Source organism: Harpegnathos saltator, unplaced genomic scaffold, assembly GCF_003227715.2.
Source record: "Harpegnathos saltator strain DR-91 unplaced genomic scaffold, Hsal_v8.6 scaffold650, whole genome shotgun sequence".
NCBI lineage: Eukaryota > Metazoa > Arthropoda > Insecta > Hymenoptera > Formicidae > Harpegnathos > Harpegnathos saltator.
Window position 1 is genome coordinate 462,534 of NW_020230483.1, and position 22,498 is coordinate 485,031.

General features: G+C 52.8%; 1 protein-coding gene and 1 non-coding gene across 4 annotated transcripts in view; both read right to left on the reverse strand.

Moving 5' to 3' along the window:
- The window catches only part of vg (transcription factor vestigial), a 49,549-nt gene extending 27,419 nt beyond the window's left edge, over positions 1–22,130 (reverse strand). For 2 of the 3 annotated variants that reach the window (XM_025304839.1, XM_011148268.2), the window contains exon 1: positions 20,205–20,405. In XM_025304839.1, coding sequence (XP_025160624.1) covers positions 20,205–20,405 — 201 coding nt within the window. Of the gene's footprint in view, positions 1–20,204 lie in introns of all 3 variants that reach the window. The other variant, XM_011148267.2, reaches the window with a different exon arrangement.
- Positions 1,142–1,223, reverse strand: TRNAS-UGA (transfer RNA serine (anticodon UGA)). Its single transcript has one exon. It is a non-coding gene; the product is annotated as a tRNA-Ser (tRNA).
- Positions 22,131–22,498: the final 368 nt, after the last annotated feature.

Below are 22,498 nucleotides of genomic sequence, written 5' to 3' on the forward strand. Positions count from 1 at the left end.
AACGAAATGCCGAGACACGCTTTTCGCGGATCATTTTTCACTCTCATAATCGCTCGTCTCATCTCGACGCTCGTGACATTGCACTAGTTGACAGTGACGAATCGACAGTCCTCGAGTCAATCCTTGAGTCATCGGACAATGCCAGTGTCTCGCTGTGGCCGCCGCGTCTCGTGACTAATGAAAATGTCCCGCCGGATCGAAAATGAAACAAGAGGACCGTTCCCGCATTATCTTTCGCGCGATTGCACATCGATTAACGATTAGCGGTGCGCCGAGGAAAGCCTGCGCTCGCACCGCGTCGAAAAAGAACGAAGACGAATTAATGTTGCACACGCTCGATCGTTGAATGCACATTTGTTCGATCTTGCGGCGAAATTTAAGCCGAGAGCGCTCGGTATAATTGACGACGAAGAAAATGACGTCTTCATGTCGTCAATTTTATTATTCTCCGATTGTAACACACCGGTATAAACCCAGCCGTTGACAATTATCCAACGGAGGACTAGTCTCTCTGGATTCTTTACTTTCCCAAACAGACAGAACAATCACGGAACGCCGCCATTAGTTTTGCGGGCGGCGGAAAAAGCGGATGTTCCCGAGTGCGCTTCATTTCGATGCGCGCATCCCACAGCGTTGCGCCGGCGGCAGATTTACGTCCTACGCGCAAATGATTCCATCAAAAACGCGGGTTCCATCAAAAACGACGGATGACGGTACGGTTTGCGCTCGCCATGCTTGTTGGAGCGCGCAAATGCAACGCGTAATTGCGAGGCATAATTGCAGACCCTTTGTTTCTTCAATTACTCGTCTAGACTGGCGACCGGTCGGCGCGCGCGCGGGGGTCGACAGAGAGAGAGAGAGAGAGAGAGAGAGAGAGAGAGGCGGGAACGAAACGCCTCGTCGGAAGTAAGAGAAGAAAGAAAGAAAAGGCCGGCATATAACTGGCGGGAATTATGGCGGCTAGGAATTTTTATGAAATTACCCCCTCTCTTTCGCTCGTCTTTTTCTCGAGCGAGCGTGCGAGCAATATTGTTTCGTGCGCGGTGAAAGTGCCGAAATGGACGGACAAGCGGAAGCGGGTTCCAGCCACATCCCCGTCGGCATGATCGACACGATATCGCAGGCATGTAAAAAAAAGGACCGCTGCGGGCAGGATTCGAACCTGCGCGGGTAGAACCCAATGGATTTCAAGTCCAACTCCTTAACCGCTCGGACACCGCAGCTACGGAGGATTGGCTCCTACGTTGTTGTGTCGTGATTATTTCACAGGAATGTGATTATGAAATACCGACGAGAGAACACGGAGGAGGCACACACCAGTTGAAAAATGAGGAACAAAGGAGGAGGGGCTGGAAAGAGAGAAAAAGACCGATCGATGCTTACTTACTTCTAGTCGGAAGCACGTACAATTAGCAGTTCGCTCGACGTCACAAATCGATATCGATATTTTCTGATCTCTCCCCACCGTTTAACGCAAGGATCGTCAATTTTTCAGATCCTTGGGATCGCGATTTCTTCGAGCCTAAGATCCACGACTCGGGCCGAGTCCTTGGATTCTCGGATCATCGTATCCTAACGCGCGCTGTAACTCAATGAGTTAATCTCCGATCAATTAACAGTGAATTCTGTTTGCGCAGGTACTTAGGTAAGAATTTCAATTAGTGGATAGGATAGGTGGAGAGAAAGAGGTGGTGGTGGTGGTGGTGCAGGAGGAGGAGGAGGAGGAGGAGGAGGAGAAGGCACACCAATCGAGCTAAGACAATTAACGGAGAGTTCGCGCTCAGGGTCGCGCTTCCGGATTTCAACGAGTCAACTGCACAGATTAATCGGGCCTCGGTGTGTTCTTTGCGCATGGACTTTCTTCCGATCGAGCGTCGCGTTAAACGCCATAATTGAGCCATCGTCTCGGCTTCTCTAATTACATTCGTTACGAGATCTCGAGATAATCTTCATACGCGAAAGGGCTCGCTGTATCTTCGTGGCTCCCGTGTCTTGTCGTACATTGTCGTGTATTTCCTCGAACTCAAAAAGAAGAAAAGGAAGCTCCGACGAATATTTTCCGACGCGGTGAAAATCCTGATCGCTCGCTCCGATCTCGCGGCCGAAATGCGAAAGAAATAATGCAGAAATTAAAATATCCCGACTTGAGAACGATCGATTCGACACGAGGCGACCACCGCGGCACGGCGTTGCTTGTGCCAACGAGGACAAGGGTGCGGAAGGGTGCTTTGTGGTAAGTTTTTCGAGCGAAAATGGGGAAATTCGCCGCGGCTGATGAAGCGAGCGAGGAAAGTTTATGAGCTCGGAGGGCGGCCGACTAATTTTTAAACAAAGCCCAATTTCGCAACTTCATAGTATCGTCGCGGTCGTTATTACTCGCCGGGATAATAAATGATTATTACGCCGTCCAGAGGAGGGGGGGGGGCGGAAGGACAAAATGGAGCAGGGTAGGTGCCCTGCTGATGGTGGTGTGAGGACAAAGGTGGGTGAAAACTCTTTGAAGTTTCCTCGCTCGGTTGGAAGCAAGCCGAGCGACAAACTCTTCGATATTCGGACGATGAAGAGCTCCTCGTCGCGGCGGAGGGCAAAGGCAAGCCAGCAGAAGCGAAAGATCGCTCTTACAGAATCAAAGCTCGCCCGTTTACCCTTTAACGGCTGATTATCCCTTTCGTGTTGGCCCTTCGTGACAAAAGTTGCGCGAATCGCACGGCGGCTCGCTCTTTCGACGATTCCGCGGTTCTTATGGGATTTCCTTCCCGAAATACACGCGTGGTCCCTCTTTGTCACCCCCCTTTTTCTTTCTCTTATCCTTCTTCTCTCCTCTTCGTCGTCGTCGTCGTCGTCGTCGTCGTCGTCGTCGTCGTCGTCGTCGTCGTCGTCGTCGCCGACAGGTCGTCAATGAAATAGCTGCGAGCGGTGTCGCGAGACACGCGAAATTGATGAAAGTATGCGCGCTGCGCGCATTCCGCTCGCGTTTGCCGTCGAGCGGAGCGGAGCGGAGCGGACTCGCGCGAGCACCTACGATTCCGCCGCTCTCTTTCTCTCGCCCTCGCTCTCTCGGTCCCTTCTGTTCTTTATTAATGAGGGAACATTCCCGGCGGGATTCGCGGCGTCTCCGTCTTCTCTCTCTCTCTCTCTCTCTCTCTCTCCCTCTCTCTCTCTCTCTCTCTCGTGGCTGGATGCGCGACTCACACAAGCGGAGGCGCGAGGAATCCCACGCGCGGAAATCAACCCGCGCGAGCGAATGAACGAAAAACAGATGCGCCCGCGAGAATCCGAAATCGGCGCCTCGTCATCGTCCTTTGATCCTGAAAACGGCTGCGAGCGATGGTAACGGCGAGGCCGACCGGCCGACGCATTTTAACGTTGTCGGCGGTTCGTCGGATGCATCCAATTACGAGGTGCGTCGTGGCTTCGCGAGCTATTCTCGCTTCGGCCAGAATCTGGCATCGATCATGTCCGGCAAGCCGCTAATCAAGCTGAACGCTAACCGAACGTTTCGCCGAGAGGACACGATGATCGGCGTGCGCGTTGAGAATATCTCGCGCGTCTTACCGTAGCGGGGAAATTTTCGAACGACAAGCTCGACGTGCAAGCTCAGATTCAAGGAGCGCTTGATAAAGCGCGAGCTTCTTCTCGCGATCAGGAAGAAGAGATTTGCGGATCCGACATCGCCGACGGCGGCAACGAGTCGACGCATTCTCGCTTAACTTCGCTTTACGGGCAAAAGGGTCAAAGTTCCACGACGAGAGAGAGAGAGAGAGAGAGAGAGAGAGAGAGAGAGAGAGAGAGAGAGAGAGAGAGAGAGAGAGAGAGAGAGAGGGAGGAAGGGAGTCCACACTTCATCTTCCCGAGAGACAAACTGGAAGGAACAAGGCGAGGACATTGAGGAGCCGGAGAGAGCGCGGTTTCGGCCTTCGGGCCCCGCTGCGTGAAGATGTACGGATAAGGGGGATATAAATGGGTCCTGGCCGAGGTCCGAGGGCAAATATAGACCGGCGTAGGACGTGTCAGGGAAGGATTCCCTGGACCGAACGGGACCGAATAGCACCGGTATGGAAATGCGATCGGCTTTTAAACGTCGAGACGCGCGCAAGCTATGTTAATTCCCGCGCGTGTGAGCCGAGGTGTAACTTCTGTTTATCTTCGTATCGGTGTAGAGAGAGAGAGAGAGAGAGAGAGAGAGAGAGAGAGAGGGAGAGAGAGAGAGAGAGCAGAGTTAACAAATACACAGACGGACCACCTGCGAGAAACGCGAGAACCGGACTGTTCGTGTCCGGTAAAATCGGCCAATTCGCCGTGCTCGTCCGGCTGCACTTTGGTCTTTGCCAACGCAAAGGCCGGAATTGTCTCGCCGCGCTATGTCGTTACGTGCCGCGAATGATATCCACTATTGTATAAACCAGAGATCCGATCGACGCCGAGAAAGGGGCCCCGATGAAGGAAGCTCCACGAGTTCACCGTAGACAAGTGGTCGATTTGTTGCGGAAGAGAATGGGGAAAAGAAGCGAGATTTCGGAAACATTCGACGACACTCGCGAGTGTTTCCGAAGGCTTATCCATCAAGCTTGAGAGATGCAGCCTCGCTCGATTCTCGCACCCGGACCTTCGCACACGCGTGCTCATTCATTGTTGTGGTCCCTCGCGCGCGCATCTCGTCTGCCGATCTGATCCGCATGATGGATTCACTTCGCGTAGAGTGGAAACGCGAGCGACGGCTACGAGCGGTGGCTGACAACGGGAAACCAACGCACCGGACGATCCTCCTTTTTCTCGCGTGCGCGGGCGCGAGCGTGTGACGAGCTTACACGAAGTCTGCAAAGTATAACTTATGGTAAAAACAGCCAACTCCTTGTAAAGCAGATACAGCTAAGAGCCCGGCATTAATGGCGCCATTTGTAAGCCGCGTGGTGGCGCGAGTACCCTGCGATAATATTAGGTCGTCGCGCGAGACACGGGATTCATCCTCACCGCTGAATATCGCGCGCGGCTCTTCCGTAATTAGTCACCGGATTGTTCACGCGTTATCACTAAAGCTAAAGCGATCGTCCACCCTTCTCCTTCCGCCTCTCCCTCCCCCTCCCCCCATAGGCCGTTCTTCATCACCCTCTTTCTCTCTTTATCGCTTCATTCGGCCGATATTTCGAATCTCAGGCGTCGGCGACGGCTCCTGAGGCCGTCTCAGTTTCCCGCGAACGCGGAATCCGCGGAATCTAAACTCCGACGGAACGGAGAATCCAAAAATGGGATTTATGGAAGCGTGCTCTCGAAGGATCCGGTCAGAAGCCGAGAAAGCACGGCAGTCGCGGCGGTTTGAAATGCTGATGATCCGACGGAATAGACATCCGGGGAATCCGTAGAATTTATATATTTCGCGGAGGCTTATATATTTTATGAAAATATTGACAAATTGCGCGGTGCCCCCCGCCCGCCCCGGTGAAGATTATTGTAAGACGGCATTCCTTGTGCGCGGATAGTTAAAAGTGACGCGCACTGTAATGCACGTCGCGCCCGTAACGGATTTATTAAGAGAACCGTGGAGGAAAAAAATGAAAATACTTTGGGGAGTAAGGCAGCTGCTGCGACTATTTGAAAGGAATTTCGAGATTAGAGGAGATGCCGTCGCGGCCGATGAATCATTCCGGGCACGCGATTTCTGGCATTCAAAGGAGGCGTTAAGTGATTAAACGACCAGTTGTCATCGGTGACATTAACATATTACGTGCTTGGCAGCTAGAGTTAATGCCTTGTATCCAAACTGCTCGCCGTAGTGCGCGCGGGAAAGAATTATATATGATGGAGACGACAGTCCTCCAAGAAAGCGTTGAAATGATCTTGAGCGCGGAGGAAAAGAGATCGCGAGAGATACTGCGAGGAAGGAAGAGAGGGAGAGGAAAGCGAGTCTCACTCCGTTGTAAAAAGCGCGCTGAGGCTGGCGGACCTTTCTAGCGAGCGGATAAATAACTTTCTAGCTGAAGGCGACACTCTTGATGCAATTATTACGTGTAATTCGGCCGCTCGGACATTAATGAGCGATCAGATTCAAAGGCAACCACCGCGGCTGCTGGTGGTGCAAAATTCCGCCAATGAGAAAACTATGCCGAATCGTCTCTCCTTCTCTCTCCTTCTCTCTCTCTCTCTCTCTCCCTCTCTCTCTGTAAATTACACACCCCGCGTTCTTTAACGTGAGATAAACGTTCGACAAGTACAACAATTATTTACTTATTGGATATTATCGCGCTGCGCGTATCAACTTACGATTTTGCGATTTCTCTTTCTCTCTCTCTCTCTCTCTCTCTCTCTCTCTCGACGCTGAACTTTTGCGTATTCGCAGCTTTGCTGTCGCGATTAAAAATGCTATATATTCGTCATGAAGTATGGAAATCTTCTGCGCGGTTGAGAGAAAGAGAGAGAGAGAGAGAGAGAGAGAGAGAAGGAAATAATAGCAGCTGTTATCGCGCGTTATCGCGTCTGAGGAACGTCGAGAATTCGCGTGCCAAATCCACGGGCGATTCGTCCGGCAAAAAGAAAGTCTCGAACCAAGCTTCACGGCGCTGGCTGGGATGCGGAGTAAGTTTGTAATGTGGACTTGATTCGATGGGAGGCACGGCGTTGCTGCAAAGTGAGTTAATATAGAGGCCCTCTTATGAGGCGCGAACGCTTCTCTAGTTCCTCAGGATAATACAGACGCCGCATGCTGCGATGCGTGCAATTAAGGGCACGCGCGAGAAGGATCCCGGAGGAACTTGTGATCACAGTGCGCTCAGCAGAGGTGCCCGCGTGTATGGAAGGTCTACTCGGCACTGTGAATACCGGAAAGTGCAGCGGGATTTTCGGCAAGAAAACATTTGTTCAAATCCACTACGAAAGTGGCGATTTTAACGCTGAACTTTTGCGTATTCGCAGCTTTGCTGTCGTGATTAAAAATGCTATATATTCGTCATGAAGTATGGAAATCTTCTGCGCGGCTGAGAGAAAGAGAGAGAGAGAGAGGGAGAGAGAGAGAGAGAGGGGGAGAGAGAGAGAGAGAGAGAGAGAGAGAGAGAGAGAGAGAGAGAGAGAGAGAGAGAGAGGTGATATGTCGAACGAGCGATGGAAAGCCTCGAAATATAGTCTGACGACGCCACATATACGAAAGTCGTATAGTGAAAAAGACGGAAATCCAGACGAGCCAATTACGACAGCGGCAATAATGTAAACTTTATATTTGACAAGTTTGCACTTTGATCAGTCGGCGAAAGTTTCTCGCGGGCGAAAAAATGCGCGAAAGAAATCAGCGCTGTTTCGCTGCGACCGCTCGCGCGATTAATTCAACGCGCATTCATATTCTTGGAATAGTTTCGATTTTAATTAAAGTAATGGAATATTCCCGCTATTCAATATCTATAATAAAGATAGATAGAGAGAGAGAGAGAGAGAGAGAGAGAGGAGGAGGACAGAATTACATATAACAAAGCGTTCCCGTATGCTCGCCATTAACGTACGCTATGTGTGTACGCTTATTACAATATTTATTAAAACTTGGCGAAAAAGCATCGTGTACGATTTTTCGTTTAAAATTTGGCGTGTCTCGACTTAGGCGCGATCTTATCCGCTTGTGAGATTAAAGGAACCCACGAGAGAGGTCGAGGTGACAGGCCATCTCCCAAAAGTGATTTATGCCGACATGACTACTTACCGGCTAACTTATGGTGTTTACCGATTCAATTAGGGGTACAACCGGCCGCCCCTTAAAACGAGATACATTTGTTTCGACATTAATTTACGGAAACAGCCCGCTGTCATAACAAAACTATAATAGACCTTCGGCCGGCTGGCGCGCCGCCAGGCTTTAGTGGTCGCATAAAATGCGTCGGAATGTTCGCTGCCACATTGTCCTCGGCCACGTCGTAAATTAAATGCCCGAATCATTTTTATCGCGATCTCGCGTGTCTTAATCGCATCTCGCGGAACGTCGCGCGCGCGCGGAACCGAGCCGTCTCCCGAAATGTAAATTGCACGCCCCGCGTTCTTTAACGTGAGATAAACGTTCGACGAGTACAACAATTATTTACTTATTGGACATTACGTCGCGCTGCGCGTATCAACTTACGATTTTGCGATTTCTCCGTGGCAGCGTTTCTCCAGCAAAGTTTCTCCGCTGGACACCTTCCGCTCGTCAGACCAAGTCTGAGCTGTTTGTTGCTTTAAGCTGACGAAGCTCTCGAAACGCTATGAAAAACGAACGAAACGCCGAAACGGCAGGCACGCGGCGTTTTTGGAGCCAAAGACAATGTCTGGCTATTCTTTCGGCGCAACGACGCCGAGACGTCGAACAATGCGTCGCCTCTATATTTACATGCCCCAAAGTTAGTGGCCCGCGTGAGTGATTCATCACGGAAACAGATGCTGAGATCCTAGGCGGTCGCATCGCCGAGTTCCTAAGACGGCGCGAGTTCTGCAGTTCTCTTTCCCGACCTCCCGGACGCTGAGAATCTTTCGCAAGCTCGCAAGCTCGCAAGCTCGCTTCCGGGAGGAGAGGATTGCTGTAAGAGCGTGTAAGGCGAGAGTTCCTCTCGAAATTCAAATCGATCGCGCATCGAAGGACGAGGGGGTATGATATGAATGATAATCCCCGACGAGAAGGAGCCCGGAGAGGCGGACGGACATTTTTTTCGGCCGGGCTCGCGCGCTCATCGAATGAAAAGTTGGCGGGAGCACTGAAGAGGGCGGCAGCTGGCCGGCGATGCGACAAATCATACGCTGCCGGACAGCCTACACGTCGACGTGCGCTCGAGCGCAAAACCGCGAGCGCACGTGCAAGTCGAACGTAGCAATGTAACCGGTGGCGAATCGCCGGAATCCTCCTAAACTCCCTTCCTCACTCGCTCTTTCTCGCTCTTTCCCGTCGCTTTTCCCGTCGTCTCTGCTTCTCTGTCTCTCGCTTTTTCTCTCTCACAAGATTCGTTTGACGAATCGTCCCTAGATTTACGAGACGCCGTTCCGCTCTTACGCTCATCTATTTGCACGGGGCAGAGTGTCTCGGGGATAATTTAGTGGCCTGTATACAGAGCCTTGGGACGCGAGAGCCTTGCAGCGTGCGCAAAACGCGCGCGGGCGCGATCGCCCGGGAGACGGAGAGTCGCGATGAGAAGAGAGAGAGAAATTGCGAGTCCCGCTTCGCGAATATCACCACGACCGAGCGAGGTGACCTTCGCGAGAAGCCTGGACCGGCTGGAATCGGCCGTCGTTGGTGGATCGAAAGGATCCACCTTCGCCATCCTCCATGTCGCCATGTCCGAGTTCGCGTCGTGCACGGGAGAGATTAATTAGAAATTGTTCGGCGTATCTAAGCGAGAGATCGAGTATCGTGGACCAGCGACATTCGTCGGTATCTCTTTGATACGTCAGCTGCCCGGGCAGACCAGTTTTGCTTGCCGTCCAGTCCAAATATCTGGCCCAACACGTGTCACGGCGGTCGTCGGCAGCCGGAAAGACCGGCGAAGGCTGTCGATACGTTGGGCGATCTCGTTCGCTTCGCGCGTAAGCCGACGACGAGGAAGATCCACTAGGATCGTTCTTTCCGCTCGACGCATGCCGTGTATACCGAATACGTATATTTTGACGAAGGACTAGATCGCGCGAATTCTAGCCACGCGGCGGATATCCGCGGTCGTTATTTTCTTTCTTACGTATTATACGACAGGTAGCCGCCGAGGAGTATCGAATGCCGGGAATGTAAAAACCGTCGTGGGCTTCTACGAGGCGCATGGTTATCCGTCGAGTTGAAACGGCGCTTCCAGCCGAAGCCGAAGGGCGAGAGTCGATTTCGAGCTCTTTAAGGGAGCTCCTTCTCGCCTTCCTCGCTGACGCGCCGCATATTAGTGTCCCAAATGCGAAGGGTTAGTGCAATCGCGTTCCATTAGCATTCTGTTAACGGAATTGTCCGGCAAAGAGAGAGAGAGAGAGAGAGAGAGAGAGAGAGAGAGAGGAGAGCCGCTGAATCGCGTCGGCGAGCGAAAATAGACAACTCGCGAGGCAGGCGGCATCGAGAGAAGTAAAAGGGAGAAATCCCGAGAGGGGCGGCAAGAGAGAGTTCCGCGGGGTTAAACAGCCGGTATTTCAGTAATGGAGGCCTTATCGCCGGCTACCGCAGAAGTCCGAGTTCTCGTACTCGGCGACCAAGTCGGAGGCTCAGATCGCGCGCGGCCTCTCTCCCGCGCAGAGTCGAGCCGCGCCGCGCCGCAACGAGAGAGTCGAGTCGAGACTCGACGGCGTTTATTAATTCGCCACTTACCGCGCATACCCGCGGCTCGTTTCTTCCGATAGAGATGAGGAATTAACCGCGTTTATCCCCTTTAACTCACGTGGCCGCGCTAATCGCTATCCCGCTCGGAACCGTCGCCGTCAAGACGGCCAAAGTCGTAAATAAACGTCGGTCGTTTCGTCGCGCGCGACGAATGTCGCGACCTGACGATTGTCTGACGTTCGAGCGACCTCGAGGCGCTAGGACTTTCGGACCCGCCGTGAACCCCGCGCGCGTTTTCACCCTCGCGGGTGCTACCCTGAGAGATGGTTCCTGGATCCCGAGGAGCCTCCGACTCCATTTTTATACGCTCTCGTGTTTCCCGCGACTACCGTTTCGTGCGAATTTAATATTTAATTCGCGCTCCTTTTGCAGACTATGATAAGACTATCACTAATTAAACTTCTAGCAGCATGGCTGGCAGGCAGGTTTTCTCACTCAAATCTCTCGGTTTCTCACGGGTGCTCGGACAGATCTCTCGAATTAGTAGACACCTAGCCACGCTGATGTCATCGTCGCGCGCAATCCCCCAACTGCGAGAAAGGCGCGCGTTTCATCAAGGCGACGCGTGTTCATCAAGAGTCCCCGCGCGAGTTATAATAACGCTTGGGGATATTGCTCGCTGTTCCGCGGCAGCCTGGATTCCAGACTTCTGACTTGCCGTTGGTGTTCGTAGCAGTTAATCTCGCGATGGTGCACGCTTCGCCGGGATTACCGGGCGGCCCGCTTGTCGTAATTGCGTTTAAATATACTTGAGTAGTCACGAACGCGCGCGCGCGCGCGCGAGAGTTCGGCGACGAGGATGCACACGGGGTGGCAACGCGCGGCTCGTGATTTGTGGCTTCGGCTTCGTAACAAATAGACGCGCGGGCATTTTCTCGGACACCGGGTGCGCGCAAAGTGAACAAAGACAAATGGCCGAGCCGCGCGACGCACGTGACTAACGACGAGCGGGTTGATAGCTGACGCGGGATTTTTTCCCTCCAAAAGATTCGATCGCCGCCGATCCGCCCCGTCGCGCCGCGCCGCGCCGCGCTGCGCCGGCGGGATTTCTCCGGGCTGAGATACCCCGATATATCCCGCGAGGGTTCTTTCGCGCCTCTGCGACACGAGACTACTAGACGAGCACGGGAATCGAAGAATCGGGATGATCGTTCGCGGCTAGAGAGATCGTCGGAGAGAGATGAAGTTCAGCCGGCCGTGAGATCTTCAAGGCACGGAGGATCATCTCCGCGAGATGTGTTCGCTCTCGCTCTCGCTCTCGCTCTCTTTCTTTCTCACCGATGCAATCTCGCGTTCTCTTTCGCGGGGACTTCTTTTCCTCATTCTAGGTATCCGCGGATCCTAGAAGAGGATGCGAGAGGAGTCGTGGAATCGAGGTTACGGGGATATATATATATATATATATACGAGACGCGAGATCGAAAGATTTCCAGGGTCTCTGAATGTTTTTTGCTGTCGCAACGAGCGACCGCGAGTTCGACCGTGGACGTGTCCATCTGTCCGCGCGAATCTGCAATTCAATGCAACCGCCTCGAGCAGAAACGCGCATCCGCGGACTTCTTTCTGACGAGGAGGACACACTCTGACGGCACAAAAGAAGCGGCTGCCGCTTCCGCGACACTTCCTCCTCCCTGCCACCCTGCTTCCCTCCTTCCGCCTGCCTCCTGTTCGTCTCTCCTCCTCGTCGAGGCTTGGCTTGTTTTCATCGATAACTTTGGAACGCTACCGCGATTCACTCTCTCTCTCTCTCTCTCTCTCTCTCTCTCTTGTTACAGCGATACCGCGAACGATTCGACGAACGATTGTTTGTTAGTCGGAATTTTTTATTCACGATAAAGCGCGCGATATATTGATGTCGCGAGTACTGTGCTGTATTTTCCTCTTTACACAATTTCATCGTCTTCGCAAGACGATTGATTACGGGTTTGATTGTTTGAAAATCTTTTCCAAGCGTCCAAGTGCCCGCCTCCCCCCTCAAGGCACACCGGAGCGAAAGAGCGTCGATCAGTTTGGACAAAACGAGTAATATCCGTGCGATCGGTTACGACAGATTCGTGATTCCGGCAGTTTGGCCAGTCGGATCAGGTCTCAGCAGGCGAGCAGCCGCGATGGCTTTTTGCTCGATGAGCAACGGATTGTCCACCGTGGTGTTGTCTTTACCTTTACGGCACCCGTGGCCGATTCTCGATCTACCGGGACGCCGTTTTATCTGAGCCACGCGGGCGCCGATCTCCACCGCCGCTGCCGTCGGGTCACGTATTAATTTTTTCGTTTAAACCGGTAAGGCGAGTTCACCTCGATTTCGCGGCGATTCGGTGAAAGTTTTGCGCGTCCCTTTTTAGCGGCCAGTGCCGCTGCGCGGCTGCGACACTGACCGCTGTTGCCGCGAGGGATAACGCTCGATAACGTTCGCGGCTGCGGCTGCGGCTGCGGCAAGCCATCCGGCATTTTCGGACACACGCGCGGCTCGTTTGACTGAAAATTAGACGACCCGCCGAAAGGCGAATGAATCTTCTGAAACCAAGATCAGCATTCAATTCCGCTCGTTAAAGAGAACCTGCTTTAAAGGTCCGCGTCGCTACGGTGACATTTGCAGAAAGAGAGATATATGCGAAGGAGAGCGAAATATCCTCCAAGGATGAAACGACACGTCTATATGTTGCGCAATGCACGGTCGTCGGTCGTGTTCGCCGTGACTGTGAAAGTTCGCCGCGGCAGAAACGTCAGGTTTTCCCGTTTTTAAGTGGCGATAAAAAAGTCAGCGACTCGGACTTCCAGATCCTGAATTTATCGAGACCTCGCACACCCCTACTTACGGCTCCTCTTTCTATCCGTACCGCACCGTTTGATCCTACCGCGCGGTCGAGGACGTCGCCGTCGCTGTACCGGTCTGAAGTATCATCGTCATGGCGAGCGTCGATATTACCGTCCCGTGTGTGCGTCTTTTATTTCCAATTTTTTCTTTCCTCCTTACCTCGCGTACATTGGCGTGCGTCGAGGAAAAGTCAGACGCCGTTCCGTCCGTGACGATACTTCTTGCGAAAAATTTCGCAACGTAATATGCGCTCTCTGCTATCTCGCGCGTATCTCTTACCTCGATAGATCGGATACTTCGATCCGATCTGTCGAGGTCTGCGAACACCTCGAGTACACCTAAAACTCTACACGTCAACAGATCCGAGTCCGCCCATCACGATCCCGAAACGTTCAAGCGTGCTTCACGCATCGGTGCATTCGCCTACAAGCTAAATGGCAGCTAAGCGCGGCCATCGCGGCGACCCGAAAAATGCGTTTTTTCGCATCGCGACGGAGCATCACTGATGTCGCATCAGTGTGTCCTATTAATTTTCGCAGCTGGTACAATAAGAAAACACGAGAAGAAGAGGGAGGGGGGGGGGGAGAGGGCAGGTTTCGCCGACGCTCGGCGCGGCTGGCATGGGCGATGTTGATGCTCCCTGCTTGGCCGAGCACGGCGAAGACGGCGACCATAGCTCATACCGGTATAGCAAGAGCGCCTTCTCGACTTCGACAGGGTCAGCCGGCCGGTCGGCCTGGCCGCCTGCTCGTTCGCTTGCTTTTACGACGCGCGCGAGCGCGCGCGGATTGATCGTAATTAATTCGTTTTTCCTTCTCCAAGCACCCGGGCGCCGTGGTACGCGAGATATCGGAACCGCTGTGCCGCGCCGAGCCGAGGAGCCAGGCACCAGGTAGACCAGACAGACACCGGGTACTCGCGTGACCGTTCCGCGCGGCAAATGTCGGAAGCGAAGCACACGAGCACACGGCGGGAGTGGAAACGGAAGGGGGACTCCCTACGGTCGGCCGCGTCGGAAAAATGTTGTTCATCGTGGTCAAGGGGTTAAGTAAAGACGTAGCGTAGGTCTTGCGTGCCTCTCTGGGAACTCTCGATATACCGTGGGGAGCGTTTAAATGTACCGCTCTCTCTCTCTCTCTCTCTCTCTCACTCTCTCTCTCTCTCTCTCTCTCTCTGTCTCTCTCTCTCTGTCTCTCTCTCTCTCTCTCTATCTCTCTCTCTTCGCTTCTTCGTTCTTTTAGCGGCGAGCGCGCGGTCGTTCCCGCGAGCTTTACGGGCGAATTTTCTGCGTGGCTCGCGCGCAATGGCGTAAGGCCCCGAAACACACACGGGGCCCGAGGAAACGCGCGCGCGCGCGCGCGCGTGAGATGGTCGCGGCAGGTCGTCGAGGAAGCGCCTTGGCGGCGAGCCGAACGGTGTCCGGAGTCCGTACGGTGAATCAGCCGTGAATCGCGAGGAAATAAAGGCAGACGGGAAGAGGATACGAAAGACGAGAGCGAGGAGATTCCAGTCTAAATTGGTGGAATTTTTGGCATAACCTCGCGCTAACGTACGGGCCCAGTCTCAGACTTGAGACCTCGACCTCGATACGTCAAGGTCTCGTTATAATCCTCGATCGATGGACTCATCAATAATTCAACGTATGTACGAGCTTGGCAAAGTCTGTAAAACGACGAGTCTCCGTAACGATCTAAATTACCGCCGGACTGTTCTTTCCAACGCGATCCGTCAGCCCTGACGACGCTCGCGCGTCGTTCTTTCTCCTCGGTTAATAAGCGCGCCGCGCGATTGTCGCTCGTCGTCCGATGCGAGATGCGCATACACTCGACTTATCATCATCATTTCACGGGATTCCGACCGATACCGGCAGGCCACCTGCCGCACCCGACTTCGCCGATCGACGACGACGACAGGTCGAGTTCCACGGCTGCCGGCTGATCGTTCCGCGGTTTTAGAAATCGCGTCGCATTCTGCGGCGATTTTCCGCGACAGGTTGTACGTAAGCGTTTGCGACAGCGATTTCATGGTGGAATGCAAAGACGGAGGCGAAAGGGCGAACTGCGCAGGGCAGAACCGGCGCGGCCAGAACCGCGCGAGCGCGCTCGCCCGAGAAACTAGTCCCGCTGGAAATTTATTCCGGCGAAGCGAGAACAACAAATTACAGCCGGTAGTCGATCTCTCCTAATACGACGCGACGGGAATGCCAGAGCTCGAAACTCAGCGTGTCGACACCGCGGAAGATTGACGACATATTGACAGTCCGAGCAAGTGGAAAGCAAGTCGACCGTCGTCGTCGATAGCTTCGTAAATAATTGACTTATAGGAGGAAGTAACGGGGCGAGAACCAGTCAAATTGGACGGATGCGGCACAACGTCGCCAAAGTTCAATACCGAGCAGAGTCCGGGAAGATTTCCAGAGAAATTTCGGACGACCTCGACGAAGCGTCTCTATAATCGTAACGATGTCCGTCGCTTGCACGATTTTTTACCAGCCGTCCTATTGAATTAAATAACAAGCCCTCGGGCCTAACTGCTCTGTCAGCCGTCGTGAAGGTTAAATAATTCCCCCCCCCTCCGCCCCTCTCTCTCTCTCTCTCTCTCTCTCTTTCTTTACCGTCGGTGCTCTTCCTCCCGAACAAGTATCGCGCCTAAGTCAAATTTACGAACGCATCGGTCGCGCGGATTGCAAAGTAATACTCCGGCCGCCCTGTGTTTCTTAGCCGCGAAGAGGAACCAACAACAGCATCAGCACGGAGGAAAAAGAAGCAGGAGGCGGAGGAGGAGGAGGAGGAGGAGGAGGGGGAGGGGGAGGAGGAGGAAAGAGAAATATAATAAAAAGAGCCATGGGGCAGGAGCCTGCTTTAGCCAGGCCAGATCCCGCCAGGACGATAACACGAGGACACATCGCCACCTCGACGCGACGATCGTAAAACTTGGTCAGGTAAAGACGCGGTCCGTTTGAGACCTGCTGCTAGGAGGACGGACAGGAGCTGGTTATAGGATAGGTATTATAGTCCTGGACTGCTGTCGGTCTATCGCGAGGGATGCGCGTCCCGTACGCGCATCCTTCGGGGTGGTCCTGGCGACGACATCGGTTCATTAATCGGCCAGATACCCGAGAAAAATGCGCTTTTACGACTACTCTTTCTTCCTCCCTCTCTCTCTCTCTCTCTCTCTCTCTCTCTCTTTCTCCACCTTCTCCTCCTGCTCTCTCCCGGCCAATGACGCTTCTTTCGCTCTCCTTTTCTCTTACCTCTAGTTCTTGTTTGCTGCCGGTTACACTGTCACGCTTGTCCGCCAGTTTCGTGAAGGAGGCGCCCGGTGGCTTATTATCATTCGCCGAGAGGACGATCCCGAAGAGGGGCGGGGGGGGGGAGCCGGATAATTATAGGTTGGACTCGATTAACGCGATACTTGACAACGTTGTTTCGGTTTCGAGCGTTGGACCGCTGGGCCGAGCTGGCCCGGCCGGCGGCGGCCGCCAGTCGATACCTCGGCCTCCGAATTACACGAATTCGAGGTCCTCCGCGCGTCTAAGCGCCCTAGATTCTACACGTTTCGAATTCTAATAGCCTCGGTCTCTAGATTCCCCGGATCCCGAATCTCTTGAATCGCAGCCTCCTTGGACCGTGTGTAAGTTCCTCGGATGCTGGATTCTGGATCTTGGGTCACAAACCCCCCCCACGAATTCCGACTTTTCTTTCATAATTTGTCAATCTCGCGGAGATAATATAGCGAAAGAGGTCTCGCTTCGCGAGAGAAGGTCTCTCTTTTCCCCTCGGACATTTAACACTTTCTAAACTTGTCGAGCGTCAACTCTCGCGATTGCTCGTGGTGCGTGGTGTCTCATCACGCACGACAATACGCACGACAGGGACATACTTTTATGCTCGCGTTTATCGGTCCTATTTTTTTTTCATGAACCGACTATCTAGCGCAAACTATGTGACATAACGTGGCGATGGTGCAAGGCTGCGAGAGCGCACCATGGTGCGTGCATGCGTATACGTGTGTGTGTGTGTGTGTGTGTGTGTGTGTGTGCGCGCGCGTTGCGTTAGCTGTGCGTAAAAGAAACGGCAGCCGCGTAACGAGAGTGCTAATGAAGGATAGCCAGGTTCTTGCGCGGGCTTCTCCTGCGAGACCAGCACCTGTCCCTCCCTTCGCGCGGACTCGCGCTTTCTCCGTTTCAACAATCGTGCGCGTCGGATTCTCCCTGCCCTCCCGAATTTCTTCCTCAAGTTATTATCCCCGATGCGCGTCATTCATATCGCTCGCGAACATTATCCAATTATATCCAATTGAATTTTTCACTCGAACAAATGGAGCCACCGGCGTGCACGAGGAATCCCCTTCCCCCCCCTCCCCTCCCCTCCCCTCCTCCATAATGAAATCTTGTTCGTGTTCGATTAACTTCCGTCGAGATGCTACGACCCGAGAGACTCGCAGCCGGGCTCGCAATGGCCGCGGATCGGAGGGATCGTCGCGTCGCAGCTTCGTCCTGGTACCATCCGTGCATCATTCTTCGCGAGTGCAGCCGCGAGTCTCGAACGTTAAACTCGCTTACTCGAGCGTGCAGCGAGCGGGAGCGATAAAGCACGGCGGTTTCGGTGCGTCGTCGTCGTCGTCGTCGTCGTCGTCGTCGTCGTCGTCGTGAGAAAACGGCGCGCATTTTTAACGCGTGTCACGTCGGTACGCGCCTTTGCACACGCGCGTGTACACGCATACGCACACACGGCACACACGCACCGCGACCGACACACTGCGAAAAACACTAGCGCGGCTATTAATTCAGAGGCCGGAGCGGGGACAGAGAGAGAGAGAGAGAGAGAGAGAGAGAGAGAGAGAGAGAGAGAGAGAGAGAGAGAGAGAGAGAGAGAGAGAGAGAGAGAGAGAGAGAGAGAGAGAGAGAGAGAGAGAGAGAGAGAGAGAGAGAGAGAGCGCGGAGGCCGGCAAAGGAACAAAATAAGCGCGGCGCTCCTCCCGGCTCCTCGGGCTCTAAATAAAAGGAAGGAGAGGAGGTTTAAATAAAAGTAAATTCGTGTCGCCGCGGTCGCGTGAACTACCCGGGCCCCGAGAGGATATGAGCCGGGACCCTCTTCTTCCCTCGGAGGGAGTCCGCTCGCGGAGAGAACCTGTCCGACTGTCCGGATCGGCTTTCCTTCTCTCCTTTGCCGTTTCGCTCGTATCGCGCGGGCTTAACGCTTTTGCCGGATGTTATCTCGCGATCGCCACGGAGGACGGGACGGAAAGAGAAGAGCGGAGAGAACGTCCGGTGTGTGTTTCTACTATGTCGCCGGGAGATTGATAGATAAATGGACCAACGACGCTCGTGGCTTGCGATATGTCTTGCGAGAAGAAAAGAAAAGACGAGCGCACTTATTTGATTAATCGCGAGCTCCGGTCAATTTCGAATCGGGAGATTCCGGCTGGGATGCGACGATGCAAAAAGCGAGGATCTAGCCGAAATATTGAGAGTGTGTACACGAATTAAGTAACAGAACGTTACTCAGTAATAGATATTGTCAAGGTGGTCAACAGTGTGGTCAATTACGTTCGAACGCGGGAAAATTCTTCAATATTCGCTTTTGTTTACGTACTCGGTTGATTAGATAAATCGTCACGGCTAAATACTGAAAAAGTTTCGTTTCATCAAACTATAATCTCAAATCTCCAACTCATTTACGATTTTTCGACTCTAGATGATGATTTGAATATTACGAATTGAGTCTTTATTTATAGCGGAATATTTTTCTCCCAGAGAAACGGAATTGCTTGAAATTTTCTCTCTTGAGTATAGTATCTCTCTCTCTCTCTCTCTCTCTCTCTCTCTCTCTCTCTCTCTCTCTTCTCTCGGAATATCATCGTTCTCAAAATGCTTTTGTTTTCTGAGAATATCCTCGGCACACATCACTAGTTACAAATGATTTAATATTATCTAAGCGAGGCTGGTGCTGAGAAAAAGGAACATTGCTTTCCCACCGAGTCGGGAAAGACGGCAAAACACAGCGCTCGACACCCCACAGTGCACGGATGGGTGCTCGCCGAGGGCAGGAACACGCCTGACCTCCCAGCAGACAAATTAAAATGATACACAGGCGATTCCCTCGCGCTACTCGCGAAAATTTCTTCCTTGCCGTTGCGATACTATTTCAGGATACGCAGGTGCCGAGAGTAAAATGGTCCGTCGACGGTATTCTTCAACTTCTCGGAAAGGTCGCTGTCGGATTAAATCCGCAGATACAAATGGAAAGATTCGAGAATTGAATAATTCGAAGGACTCGAGAAACTCGTTATACAGAAATTCACTCGTACCCGAAAGAAGAATACGAAGAAAATTTTTCCAGTTGAGCACACGTCCATGCATTTTTTCAGAGAGGCAAACATTCCCCATTATTTCCACAAGCTACACGGGTTCATCATTGTATCGTTCAACCGACGATAAGCCGAATGAAGGACTACATTTTTGGCGGGGTAATATAATTCTGGCCGATTAATTTATACCGCAGTAAAGAGTATTCGTTTGCCGTAAAAGCGGGAACAGTCGCTGTAGGATACAAGCGGAACTTGTTATAAACGTTCGCGCAGTCGTTTTACCGAACACGCCGAGCTTAATGACCGCGGACGACGCGCAGGTCTGTTTTTAATTGCTTCGGACGACTCAAGTACCGCGGCGACAAGTCCCGAGAACGAGGTTATAAAAATGTGCCGATGGACCACTCTAGAAACGTGGGCGACCAGACGTATCCTATTAGTATATCTTCGACGGTTTTCCACTTTTACTATTAGCGACGGGTCTCTTACACGTGTCTCGTATCGTACGTAACGTAACGCACGTAATTAGAATTGTCCTCACGAGTGAAAACAATATAACTCTGTACCATCAGCATCACTTGTAATCGACATTATTCATTACTTCCAGAGATTAAATTTCAGGGGATCATCAGACGCGAGTGATAAAAGCTCATTGAAATCTCTACGGCGAGGAGAGAAAGGTTTCCAAAGATCCAAAGGGTTCCCCTTTGTTCCCCTTTCCGAAGTCGACTCGGAAAATCAACTTTTGACTTTCGGGAGTAATTCAGAATCGAGAAAAATCAAACTCACCCTGTCATACTGATGCGTCGCCGTGGCTGCCGGGAAGGGTTGAAAGGGCGCCGGCCTGGCTGGACTGTGATGGGCCGCGTGCGGATTGGCGTGGGGGTGGCTGTGCGGGGCCGCATGAGGGTGAGTCGGGTGCGGCGGCGGTGGCCGGTGGGTCTGGTAGAGGTAAGGATAATATTGATACATCACATCGGAGCAGCTCATCACCCCGCCCGGGCCCGGCACCCCAGAGCTGGCCTGCAGACTTGCGTACCCGAACGTCGCACCACCCTTTCGAACACCACCCTTTGGCTTATTCACCTCCGTCAATGGCGCGCCGCGGTCGGTTCAAATATCCGAGAGCATTCAGCTTTCACTAGATTCGTCGTCGTACAATTCGACACTAAGGACGATGCTTCGTGCCGCGGCACATTGCAGGCTCTGCTTCGACGTGTTGCTATTGTGGAGTTTTATCGACGAGAGAGAGAGAGAGAGAGACCTTCTTCGCTGACTCAGAGTCGCGGTGCACAATCGCGATGCCTGACAAATATCTCAGGTTAACTCAGTTGTATCCGTTAACTTATCGGACACATTAAGTTATCGGCCGCGATTAACGGTATTCAGTGTTGCCACGAGTTGGGAGTTGAGCGGCGTGTATCACTGCGAAGCAGAGTTTTACCGCTTCCTTAGTTTCTCCCGTATCGCTTTGAATTATGCAACGCGGTCGATTTAAATATTCAAAATTGTCCGAGATTCCAGAGTCCCTCGGCGGTTTAAGTCTATATACAGGAGCGATGTGGCGGTGGGAGGGGGGGGGGAGGGGGGTCGACAAACGTTCGATCTGTCGGTCCACCGTCGTGTTGCAACCGTCGTGTCAATGACTCTGTGTTTGCACACACAAATCTGAGAGACGCGCGCGCGTAATTGTGGAAAATTGGACGCTCGCTGAATGATCACGAGGTATTCTTGATAATCTTGCCTGGGTGTAAGTCCAGCCACTTGCGATATATCTCAGCACAGATAGGCAATAGCAGTACCAGTATTTCTCGAGATCACTGAAGCATGACGGATCACGCACGGATAAATTCTTCCAGATAGCCGAGACGCGCGACGCAAGAAATATACGAGCCGATCGCTCCTCTTCCTCGTTTCTCCTTTCACGGCGAGTACGTTGCGTGAATCCAAAAGGATTCAGGTTACCGTCATCAGCTGAGTATATCGAGTGACGTCATATCTCTTCAACTCACGAAGAACTTTACGAGCGATAAGATAAACGGAACCATTTAGGACTTTCCTTCCTACTATCGGACTACTGTCGGAGAGCGTGTACGTGTGTTTATCGAATGTTTTGCTTCCGGAATTTCTCTTCCCGAGGATTCTCCTCTTTTTGGATTTCTCAATTGACCACTGACTTTTCAACACTGCACTGTCGTCTTGTAAAACCACTTGCGACGGGGCACACAATCAATTCCACGACTTGCTTCAACAATATCCAATTGTTCACAACAGCTGCAAATTGCCCACAAGGTGGAATCCTCTGCAGTTTGCTGATCCCTTTTGCAGCTACTTGGGGACATTTGATCGACACTTCCACCTAGCTAATGAGAAGAGTCGCTGTCATCGTCCACGACACTTCATCTCGCGAACCCACTAGCTGTCCAAGACGGCACACATAACTCGTGTCATCGTTTGCGTCCCACTGATTCTTTAGACAAGTCTATTCTTGGAAAGGTCTTCTCCAGCGGGAGCCGTCCAATCACGACGCACGCGATTGCACACAACACGCAAGACAGGCGGTCCTCGTGAACGAGGATGACCAGTTGGCGAGCGAAACGAGCCACCCTCGCGACGTGAGCGGAGCGTATCGCCGCTGGTGGTGTGTCTCTCATGGGTGAACACAGACTGAACCCCCAGACACGATACCGTGTGTCACCCTCTCTCCCTAGTGCCTTGTCGCTGTCTTTTTCTAAGCCATTCCCGTCTCTGTTTACAAGCGGCGACGCATATCCTCTTCCCCTTTTCCGCCACCCTGACGACAGGTTTGTAGCAGGATCCGCCTCCTGGCAGTGCCGGCGCCGGCCAATCGCCGTGCCCGATCGTCAGGGCCAATCGCACTTGGCTTGCCACTACCACGGATCTCCCACGTATTGATCCCACAATGAACCCGACTGCAGCTGCGGTATTAAGAAGTTCGTACTCGGGTTAAACCACCCCCGCCTACCCCCACCGCTCCCTTCCCCACCTACGGCTCCTTCGTGGTCTTCATCCTCCGCTTCGGCCACCTTCCATCCCAGGCAACCATCCCCTGTAGCGAACAT